The sequence below is a fragment of the Osmerus mordax genome, chromosome 24, assembly GCF_038355195.1.
Source record: "Osmerus mordax isolate fOsmMor3 chromosome 24, fOsmMor3.pri, whole genome shotgun sequence".
Classification (NCBI taxonomy): Eukaryota; Metazoa; Chordata; class Actinopteri; order Osmeriformes; family Osmeridae; genus Osmerus; species Osmerus mordax.
Window position 1 is genome coordinate 7,981,828 of NC_090073.1, and position 11,762 is coordinate 7,993,589.

The 11,762-nt window shown below is 48.0% G+C and overlaps 1 protein-coding gene across 1 annotated transcript; it reads left to right on the forward strand.

The window, feature by feature from the left end:
- The first annotated feature begins 384 nt into the window (after window positions 1–384).
- On the forward strand, window positions 385–7,273 carry dpysl2a (dihydropyrimidinase like 2a). Its single transcript, XM_067228276.1, has 13 exons — window positions 385–511; window positions 2,453–2,541; window positions 2,702–2,886; window positions 3,413–3,577; window positions 3,849–3,910; window positions 4,061–4,141; window positions 4,258–4,326; window positions 4,599–4,719; window positions 4,974–5,130; window positions 5,264–5,576; window positions 6,043–6,222; window positions 6,805–6,991; window positions 7,171–7,273. The coding sequence occupies exons 1-13, from the start codon at window positions 470–472 to the stop codon at window positions 7,260–7,262; spliced, it is 1,743 nt and encodes a 580-aa protein (XP_067084377.1). The 5' UTR covers window positions 385–469; the 3' UTR covers window positions 7,263–7,273.
- Window positions 7,274–11,762: the final 4,489 nt, after the last annotated feature.

Here is an 11,762-nt window from a genome sequence, read left to right on the forward strand (position 1 = left end):
TCATTTACAAAAATAACCGACGTTATTCTATTCTCTTAACAACAAATTACAATGTGATACCTCTGTCTCCCCTCTGGTTGGGATATAAAGACGATATATTTCACTTTTTGATTCGAGTGATTTGTGCGCGCGCTACCGCGAGGGGATGCTTTTCAGGGCGGGGGTGCATATGGGCGCACAACACTGGGTTTAAAGAGCTTGGAAGAGTCCTTGAACGTGAGCTTGTCATTATAGAAACCATTAGTAACAGTCTAGGTAGATATTATTTATTTGGCGCCGACAAGGTTCGGGTTTTACTTTTCCTTACCCTGAAGCCAGTCATAACTGGATACATTTTGCTTTGGGCGTTCTTAAAAAGCATCTCTGAGCGAGCATCCATTCCTGCATTGCTAGCCAGCTAGCATTGGTTTACATCAGTGAAGACAGTGACAGCACTGCTAACAGAGGCCCTCAACAATAAGCCACTAAAATGTCGGGGTACCAGGGCAAGAAAAATATTCCCAGAATTACAGTGAGTACTGCTTTTTTTAAATGCACCTTATGTTTATAGGGTTGTAATAGCTACATGCAGGCGGTTGGCTTGTTAGCTAGTTACGGAGATTACTGTAGCTGTTTACGAAGAGGATTCTCATAAAACAATGTCACCAGTCACCATCGGCACTGCCAGTCAGGTAGCGAGCAGCCATACATTTCAACAAAGGCGGAATAACGGAGCATTAAAAGACAACCTTTCTGACAATAGAGGTCTCTTTTTCCCCATCATTATTACCAATTACATGCTAGTCATCCTTGCTATAATTTGTCAGATTGCTGGAGCACGCACAGTTCCCAGTGAGCGTTCTATTATATTAATTGCCCGACATTCCAAATGGGAACGAGCTAGCTTGTCAGCATGTCTTGGTTAGTGCAGCAGTTTCTGTACATTAATAGTAGATGTGTTGTTCAAGCTCAGATTTATCTAGATTTATTCTCAGTTCATAATTATTTGTATTATCCACCCTATCGTGATGGTTAAAATGAACAACACTGTCTTTTGTCATCATAAAACATCCATAGGCTGGAATGCTGATACTCTTGCAGTTGGGTTTCAACGTAGACCAAAGAACGAAAACCTCTTTTGAAAAGTAGGTCATTTGAGGAAATCCACCCTAGTTTGCCCTAAGCTGCGCTCATGAAGCTTTTATAGTATGAATGCTAAAGCGAAGAGAGTAATGGGTGTTGAAACTACAAGCAAATCGGTCAAACCCCAACGCTACTGTTTAATAAGTGGTTGGCTATAACCAGAAATGGACATTGGTGGCACATGGATTCTCAAAGACAGCATATAGTTGTACTGGGATTAAAGGGGTGTTGCAGTTTAAAACAAATCTCTGGGCAGCTGTCAAGTCTCCCTCACAACTGGAGAAAGTCTTGACTAAGCCCCTCCCTGTCCCAACAGCCTCCAATGCGGTCACCACTGCCTGATTCAGCTTTAGCCGACCAAGGGCTACGCACACCTAGTGGAATACCTTCTCCTTCCCTCACTGAAGATTTAGATCAGGGTATTTAATAGAACCTTTTCCCTTGGCTGAATGAGGCAGTGTGGATCCTCGCAATTGTTCTCTCAACAAGTAGCTAGACTACGACACTGAAACCCTACGGTGCTGTACACACAGTATACCGGAAATAAATGCAGAACTGATGGTCGTATCAGTTGTTTTAAGCAACTTTCCCGGTAGAGCGAGGGCCTATTCCTGGAGGGAATCGCTCCTCCTGCAATCTTTGTGCTGATACCATGTTTTTTCCAACTATAAAAGCTAGCGCAGGATAATGATGACTCCAAAGGTGAAAGGATGAGAGTCACTCATAATTCATGGAACAATCAAAGTCATGCCACAAATCTTAATGCTGCCTGCAGAAAGTCAGCCAGAGGCTATTTGACCGTTTAGGAATACTGCTAGCAAGATCATGCCATTAAAAAGGCCAATTTCCCCTTGCTCTTGAATCCAGTTTATTGATCCTGTGTCCACAACGTCCATTAGCATTAGATCTATGTATAGAAGCTCCCAGGTTAGTGTTCTCCTGGGGGAACGTGGTCTAAGCATCTCCTCTCCTGTGGGACCTGGCTCGAACCTCCATCTTCTTTATAAGCTCCCTTCACCCCCCGGAGGGCCCCAGGATGGCCTAAGTAGAAATGGGCCAGGCCACCGCACACCCTCCCCTCGCATGGAAATGGCAGGCAGCTCTGTGTCCTGTGGGGCCTGCTATGATGTGGCTGCTCCGGGTCTGCCAATACTAATCCATGCTCGCTGGCTCTCTAACACGCGGTTCATGGCCTCTCTCCGACTGAACTCAACCAGCACGGCGGGGTGGAGATTGGTACTGCTGTGAGAGGAGGTTGTTGTTTTCTAGCTGGACACAGATAGGGGATGGGGGAATATCATGCAGCCGTGTGACTTGTTTCTTCCCACAGAGCGACCGTCTCCTTGTCAAAGGAGGGAAGATTGTGAACGATGACCAGTCTTTCCTGGCTGATATCTACATGGAGGATGGGGTCATCAAGTAAGTCTCACACTTTCATCAACTTTATGTCAACTGACTTTTATCTTATCTCTATCTATCCATCCATCTATCCTTCCATCCATCCATCCATCCATCTATAATCACAGTATCTGTCTGTCTTCTTGTGTCTCATTTCGGGTCCCTCTCCCTTCGTTCTCAGGCAGATCGGAGAGAACCTCATTGTTCCCGGCGGGGTGAAGATCATCGACGCCCACGGGAGGATGGTGATTCCCGGGGGCATCGATGTGCACACCCGCTTCCAGATGCCCGACCGGGGCATGGTAGCAGCTGACGACTTCTACCAGGGCACCCGGGCCGCCCTGGCGGGAGGAACCACCATGATCAGTAGGTGCACTCAGTCCTTTCGCCGCAATTTGTCCTCAGGGATAAATAAAGCATATCTGTCGTTTCCGTACTGCTACCAGTGGTGAATATCTACCAAGCAATGGAAGAATAGTCTGGGATATGAACAGTTGACAAATTATTATATTAAATTATTATATGATATATTATATTTATGCATTTTATTCTGAACTGTTGTGTTATACTGCTTATTTTCAGTTTAAGTACATTGAGAGCAACCAAACCCAGAAAAATTCCTTTTATGTGAAAATGTACATGGCCAATAAACATGATTCTGATTCTGATATACGGATACAAGGGTGTAGGTTTGGTTTGAACATTGTTGGAGCCAGCATGTATATTTTTATCACCCTGTATGCCAACACTACCCCTGCTCTGACTCTTAATTATTGGTGGGGATGTTTCAATGGTCTCTTGGCATTAGTAGGGCCATGTCCCTAATGTCCACCCCTAAATCTGCACCTATGCTAGGATGTGTGTGGGACTCACTGATCTGTGTGTTTTGTAGTTGACCACGTGGTTCCAGAGCCGGGTGGGAGTCTGGTGGCGGCCTTCAGCCAGTGGCGGGAATGGGCCGACAGCAAGACCTGCTGTGACTACGCTCTGCATGTCGACATCACTTCCTGGCACCAGGGCATCCAGGAAGAGATGGAGAGCCTGGTGAAGAATCATGGTATGAACACACACACACACACACTAGCACACATGTACATATGCGCACACACTCACACCCTCACGCATGCATGCCCACAAGCGCGCACACACAACTCTGAGTCTGTCAGGCGGGTACATAAAACTCTTCTAATAGGATTCTCGCTTTTCATGATCTATTTCCTTCCTATGACTTCCTTCCTATACTTTTTACTACTGCTTCCTGCTTCCTTAACAATGCCCTCTCTCCTCTGTCTATTGGCACCTTGGGCTCATAAGTTTTCTATCTTTAGGTGTCAACTCTTTCCTCGTCTATTTGGCTTATAAGGATGTTTTCCAACTTTCCGACTCTCAGGTACGCTCTGTATTGAGTTTTCCTTCTCTTCCGGCCTGCTTAGGCCTGCCTCGTGCTGGAGACTAATACCACTGCTAATCCCAGAGTGTGGTCTAGACCGCCAGCCTTTTGTTTTGACCGGTGTGTCTTCCTGCCTTCCTGTCCCCGCAGATGTACGAGGTGTTTGGTGTCATCCGAGACCTGGGAGCCATCGCACAGGTGCACGCGGAGAATGGGGACATCATCGCAGAGGTAACACAGCACCCCATCCTATCCAAACCCTGTCGGGCCCGAGTGCTAAAGCTGCGCTCTAAACGTGTTTGTGTGTGTGTGTGTGTGTGTGTGTGTGTGTGTGTGTGTGTGTGCAGGAGCAACGTAGGATCCTGGAGCTAGGCATCACGGGGCCTGAGGGCCATGCGCTGAGCCGTCCTGAGGAGGTACGAAAGTTTGACCTCTGACCCTGCTCTGCCTTTGTGAAAGAGGCAATCTCTAGCTCTAAGAGGGTGTGGAGGAGGGGGGGGAGCTGTAAAATATTCAAATGAAATTTTCTTATCATTATTTATTCATTTTTTAAATATCTGTATTTACTTATTTATTGTGAATAGAGTGGAAATAGCCGGGCTTAGGGTTGTGTAGGAGCAGCAGAGACTGAGAGTAATAGTTGATGAGCTCCGTGTTTTGAACACTCTGTTGTGTGTCTGTGGTGAAGGTGGAGGCTGAAGCAGTCAACCGCTCAGTCACTGTGGCCAACCAGACCAACTGCCCCCTCTACGTCACCAAGGTGATGAGCAAGAGTGCCGCTGATGTCATAGCCCTGGCCAGGAAGAAGGGTAAATACAAAGAGCTAAAAGTGTTTATAACAATAATACAGGTATGTATTACATCCTGGCACTGTAATCCAGAGGATATATAGAAGGGTATATGGTACTAAATGTAAAGTTTATATTTTTTTTTGCAATACTTGCAAACACGTCCACACATGCACTTTTTGGGGATCAACAAACTGGTCTCTTTATCAGTGGCTACTTTGTCCTAACATGCTGGGTCTGTTCTGTCCTGTGTCCTGTGTGCTGTCCTGTGTCAGGGGCTGTGGTTTACGGAGAGCCCATCTCTGCCAGCTTGGCCACCGACGGCACCCACTACTGGAGCAAGAACTGGGCAAAGGCTGCCTCTTACGTCACCTCTCCTCCCCTCAGCCCCGACCCCAGCACCCCTGACTACCTCAACTCCCTCCTCTCCTGGTAGGTGCTGCCGACAGTGCTGTTGCGTAAATCCACCACCAGGTGGCGTTGAGCGTCCACATTTCTCGCTCGAAGCTCAACCGCTCAGCTCAGAGAGACTGACGGTCTCTTGTTGGTCTGGCCGCCCCCTCAGCGGGGACCTGCAGGTGACGGGGAGCGGACACTGCACGTTCCACACCTCCCAGCGCGCCGTGGGCAAGGACGACTTCACCCTCATCCCCGAGGGCACCAACGGCACGGAGGAGAGGCTGTCGCTCGTCTGGGACAAGTGCGTGGTGGCCGGCAAGATGGACGAGAACCAGTTTGTGGCGGTGACCAGCACCAACGCCGCCAAGATCTTCAACCTGTACCCGCGCAAGGGCCGCATCGCCGTGGGCTCCGACGCCGACCTGGTGCTGTGGAACCCCGACGCCACCCGGGTCATCTCAGCCAAGACCCACAACCTGGTGAGGCCTGGTGCACTTTGGCCTCTCATTCACTGTACCATGCACCACAGAGCACTGCACAGTATGTCAAACACAAGACCACTCAGTGTCGAATGCAATCTGAACTCGATACACAATGCAATGTAGTATAGTGCTAATGCTATAACTCTACAGGGTGAATGACGTAGTCCCTCACAGAACGTCTCTTCCATAGAGCAGTGCTGTCAGCGGCTGGCTGGCTGACTGACTATCTGGCTGACTGACTGACTGACTGACTGGCTGAGTGACTGAGTGTTGTTTTGTGTAGAGGGTCTACAGCAGCTGGGGCTTCAGAGGATGATGCAGATGCAGCTGTCCAGCCCGGGGCCACACGAATCAGCTCACCCGTATCCGTCCATGAAAGCCCAACCCAGCCATGACTCTAGTGTGTGTACCGGCCAGCTCTGTTTGACATACTCCCCTGTGCATCCCCCCCCCCCACCCCCAGGCGGTGGAGTACAACATCTTCGAGGGCATGGAGGTGCGTGGCGGCCCGCAGGTGGTGATCAGCCAGGGGAAGATGGTGCTGGAGGAGGGTACCCTGCACACCACCGAGGGCTGTGGGCGCTACGTGAGCAGGAAGCCCTTCCCCGACCACGTGTACAAGAGGATCAAGGCCCGCAGCCGGGTGAGCAGAGCCCTCCAGCTCCTCCTTGATGGTTGGGGGGGGAGGGTGGTGGGGTAGTACAGGTGTGTGTGTTTTTTCTATTACTGAACAGCCTCAGGCCTTCGCCTGACCTCGTTCTCCCAGGGCGCTTGTAGCTCGTGCTGTGCGTGTGTGTGTGTGTGTGTGAACCTCTTTTTCTTGTGGATGGCTGATTACTCCTCAGATAGACTAAATAAGACAGACGGGATAGATGATGAACGGCATGCTCGGCTACAGAGTGAATTGGATGGCCGTGCATTTGGTTTTCACAAGGGAATATTTTGTATGTCGCTCTCTAATAGAAACTCTTATGGCTATAATAAAATAATGAGGGGGGGGGGGGGGGGAGCATTGCATTTGGAACCGACCCTGGTCAACAGAGTGGATCTCTGTCTCCATACCCTGAACAGGGATATGATTACTGCAGTGTGTGGATAGCGGTAGCGATCCCCCGAGATGGGACCTATCCTGTATTCTTAGCACGTTAGACAAGGCGTATTGACGCCCCCCGCCCCCCCCCCCCCCCCCCCCCCCCCCCCCCGTGTCTGTGCGGTGCCCTCCCAGCTGACGGAGCTCCGCGGCGTGCCCCGGGGGCTGTATGACGGGCCCGTGTGCGAGGTGACCGGCACCCCCAAGGCCATGACCCCGGTGTCGTCGGTGAAGACGTCCCCCGCCAAGCAGCAGCAGCAGCAGCAGGCGGCCGCTCCCCAGCCGGTCCGCAACCTGCACCAGTCTGGGTTCAGCCTGTCTGGTGAGGACACCTCTCAGCACTCGTAGCCAGATGTATGCCTGGTGCCTCGGAAGGACAATTAATGAGCCTCTGTCTTTCTCTCTCTCTCTCTCTCTCTCTCTCTCTCTCTCTCTCTCTCTCTCTCTCTGCCCCCTCCTCTCTCCCTCCCTCTCTCTCCTCTCTGTGTCTTCGTCGCCAAGGTGCGCAAGTCGACGACAACGTTCCACGCCGTAGCAGCCAGCGCATCGTGGCGCCCCCTGGTGGCAGGGCCAACATCACCAACCTGGGCTAAGCTGCCCCGGCGCCCCGAGCAGAGAGGCAAGGAGGGCAGGAGACCACCACCACCCGGGGGCCAGTTCACCCCCCCCCCCCCCCCCACCACCACCTCATTGTCTGGAGCTCCAGCTACAAGGGCCCCCCCCACACCACACCCCCCCCTCACCCTCCAACCCGACTCGCCCTCGCTTTATAACGCACCCTCCATCCTCCATCCATTTCTGCTGTGTCACAGTAACGGGGAGAGAAAAGGAAAGCGCTGTCTGGTGTCGTACGATCTGCTGGATGTTTTTTTTTTAAGTGTTTTGAAAGGGAGAGTCGATGTGAATTGCGATGGCAGTTTTTAGTGTTATGATAATGTAATGGATTCATTTAGCAGACGCTTTGATCCAAAGCGACGTACAATGGGGAATTTGAACCTGGGATCCCATGATCTGAAGTCTAATGCTCTAACCACTAAACTGTACGCATCCCAGTAGATATTGATAGGTTTCTATTGAAAATGTGGCCATATATGTGGTGTTTATATTTTGGGTTTTGTTGGTACAAACTATATTTTGTTGGTTTACTGAATGAGCGGCACAATAGGATGCAGCCCTGTGTGGTTTTATACATTGCTACTTAAATGCCTTCTTGTTCTGGCAGCAGACACTTTGAATTCAAGTCGTGAAATAATGAACTTACAGCGATGCTATACAGTGATAAACGGACTGTCAGTAATCTGCATCGGGGCGTTGGTATTGCTTTAAGTGAGCAGCATTGTTTAAGGTGTTTCTTGGTGTTATATTTTTAATGGTTGTTTCAATGGCATGAACTGGTGGTGATTTTTGAGTGTTTCAGTTCCAAGTAACTTTAATGCTTTTTTTGGGGACACTGTAAATATCTTTAGGCAGTAGAATCGTGTCGTGGACGGAACTGCAGAGGGTTGTTTTGGCTCACAAATCAGTTTGCAGTATTTGATCTGGGTCGCGCTTAAGCTTTTATTTTGTCATTGTTACAGTACCACTGAATGCTTAGCTGAACAGATTCACTTCAATCTTCTTTTTGTCTCTTCGCCTCACTTCCCCCACGTCTTACTGTTGTAGTGTTTTGTTAAAACTGTCATGTTCAATCATTTGTAATCATTTCTAAAACACTAAAAGTACAATACAAAATATTTGTGATGGAATGCACAGCACGCAGAAATCTTTATAGGGTCAATTCCTCGGGCGTTCGGGGCAGAACCATCGTCCAGAATCCTCGACGGCAATGCAGGAGCTTTCATCCCTTAAACATTTCACAGGAAGTGTTCGGCCTCCTCTTTCCTACGGTTTCCTTTAGCTCCCTAAAGTTGAATGTTGCCAAGACAACAGCCTTCCTATAATCGCAGTGCTGTTTGTTGTTAATGACACTGACAGCCATGCTGGATATGAGGTTGCCCCTAACAACCCTTCCACACCAGGTGCTATTTGATCAATGCTGTATTGGTGCGAATGCTGTGTGTTCTTTCCACTTAACTACTGCGATGAAGGCGATAATGGGGAGAAAAAGAGAGAGCCTGGATATTGCTATTCTTCAATCATGGTCTTATGACGTAACTTTTGTTATAGGTTATAACTTTCCAGGCCAAAATTGTGAGTAGGCCTATGTGACGATGCAACATTAATCTGTATTGGCTTCGTCTTATTTAAGAATGCGTGTTGGATATCACTTGCCTGCCTATTGTATAGATATTGAGAGCACACTAATCATGTATCAATGAAAAGTACCTGTGAAGCAGTGGCTGAACACGCCTGTACAAAGTTGTGCTTTGAGACCCAATGACGAGTGCTTTGTAAAAGAAGTTATGAACTGTTTGACGATGACAGTCACGTTCTACCGCTGGTTTCACTGTTTCTAGAATAGCACGTACTCTGAACCCTGTAAGTGTTGATGTGGGTCACTATGATGAAGTACAGTTACCCCCCCTTCCCCCCTCCCCCTCGTTAGCTCGAGTGCCACTCTGAAGCTCTTACAGAGCCGGGACCAATAGAAATCGGTTGCATGTTGATGATGTGACACTGTGGAGACTGCACTGTGAGGTGGTTGTCGTGGTCACCCACCCAGTCCTCTACAGACTCCACCGTGTTACTGTACAGAATTCCCTCCTCCTCGCCTCTTCAGGTGGAGGTTCACTAACGAGTCCGTGTGCCTCAGCCGAGGCAGTTCCCTAGTGTTGGATGGTGTAAAAGCTCTGCTGTTGCCCCTCGATTACGTAATGGTTGACTTTTGTTTGTTAGCCCTCTAGATTAACTCCTGATGGCATCCAGTTCTGTACCATGTGTGTTGACTTCAGTGGTTTCAAACAATAAAAATTGAACAAAGTTATTTATCTCTGCCTTGTTTTGTCACGGTAACCGTCATTGAATGAACGCCTTCTCATGATGATGTAGAAACGTACACAGGAACTACTTTTATCTTTTGAATTTTCTCCTGTTTCAGATTTTTTTTGCGGGGGGGGGTGTGTGGAAGGATTGGGTTGAGGGTTCTGAATCGTTTTTTAAGAAACCCCTGTAGCAAGTCATGTTCACGACGTTCACTGACAGCATCTGTAAACAACAGGGAGGGCAGAGATTATGGGCTTGTGTTTTGCTACTCAGCATGGCTGGTTTTTAATTACCGCCTGCCTCCCTCCTCCCCCTCCAAAGTGTTCTGGAAGGAGGCACTATGGCATTGATATTTAAACAGTTGTCCAATTAAGCGTATCATCTACTTGCATAAGGGCACACAAATTGATAGCACTGGAAAAGAGAGGGTAGCGGGTCAATAAGACCGCCAACGCGAGAGAGCCTTCACAAAAAATAAATAATTAAGACTTTCCAGAAGAGAAGCTACCTGGGGGATCATGGAAATGAGCATGTTGAGTCATCAGTGTTTATCTTTGCAAGCTGTTGATATGAACCATTGCCTATTACATTTCATTCTGGTCACTGCTCCCTATTACCTCCTTACCAAATTTGACAATCAAAGATTGATTTGTTTTTCCTATCCCCGTTCGATATTATCTACTGGGGGGCTTGTTTAACAGCAGATCAACTGTCATTCAGGGTGAGGGAATGGCTTTGGAGTTTGATTCTAATATCTTTCATGTTTTTCGAGGTCGGTGGAGGTTAGGTGCATTCATGACGTGCGTTTGGCGCCTCCTGAATTTCAAACGAGAGAAAGAATGAATGAAAAAGATGTCTGTTCAGTCTTGTGTGTTCCCATGAATGTGTATTCACGTCTGTGTCAAGCACAGACTTTAACACGTAAGCCCTTTCCCAATTACTTTTGAGAAAATAAGCTTAAGCTTGAGCACACGTTTATACATGCCGCTTCATGTTTTAGAATGAGAGAGAGAGAGAAATAGAGAGGGAGAGAGAGAGAGAGAGAGAGAGAGAGAGAAAGAGAGAGATGGAGACAGAAAGAAATATAGACGGAAAGGGAGATAAAGGATGAGATCACTAAATCCATCTGTGGCTTGACGACCACTGCTAGTGGCTCCCTGACAACGTCATCACTGAGACAGTGAGTCACAGTACAGACAAAGTCAATGGGGACAGTCTGCTGGCTGGACTATTTCTGTCCCCATTTCTTAATCTATTCCACTTGGCTGAGATACATATCTCCATGGTAGGACAGATCTTTGGCTTTGGGAAGACCACAACATCAAACCCCTCAGTAGCACCCGGTGGGAGTGCATTGTAACACCCCAGACTAAATTACCTCAAGAAAATCAATCAATGTTTGCCCCATCGTGCTGGCTGGTCTTTCCACTGCCTTACCGTAAACAGCGGAAACGCTGAGAGTGTCATGCCCCTACTGAAATTTGTCTTGTTTGTGTGCGACAGGGCTTGTGGTGCGATCCAAAAAAAGAACCCCCGGAAATGAGAATATCTCAGACCCAGTGTGATGGTTCCTGTCACACTGTCTTCTTGTGGATATAATGGCGCAGGCTCCAAGCAGGAAGTTCACAAGCCACAGGCCACGTCACATGACAGTTTCTCAGAATTCCACTGAATCCTCTGTATGGTGGATGTGTTTGGAACTCGGAACTGTGGGAAAGGAGAATTCCACAAGCCCTCAAGCTGAGAATATCTCATACGCTTTATTGGAATCTTTGACATGGAGGGTCGCTCTCCTCCTGGGGTTTAACTGTGGACTGGTGGTGTGATTCATTGGCTGCGTTGTGCCTGTCCTCAGACTCCTTGGGGAGAACCACTTCATCACAGGCACAATTCTCACAATAGGAAGACAACTTACTGTACATGATAAGGACACAAGGAAAATATTTGGTAAGATGGTTGTCAGCAGATCAGAGGAAACACACCTACCCAAGTATATCCAGCCTTGACATACAGTATCAATATATTCTTATACTCTTTTGAAATATAAAATGTACAAAAAACGACATAATACAAATTTGGCCCTGCTCAGGGAATGCCTTCACAACCCCAACACATTTTCTGGAATATTTAAATCCACATATAATTATTAACTGTTAAAATTGTCAAGTACA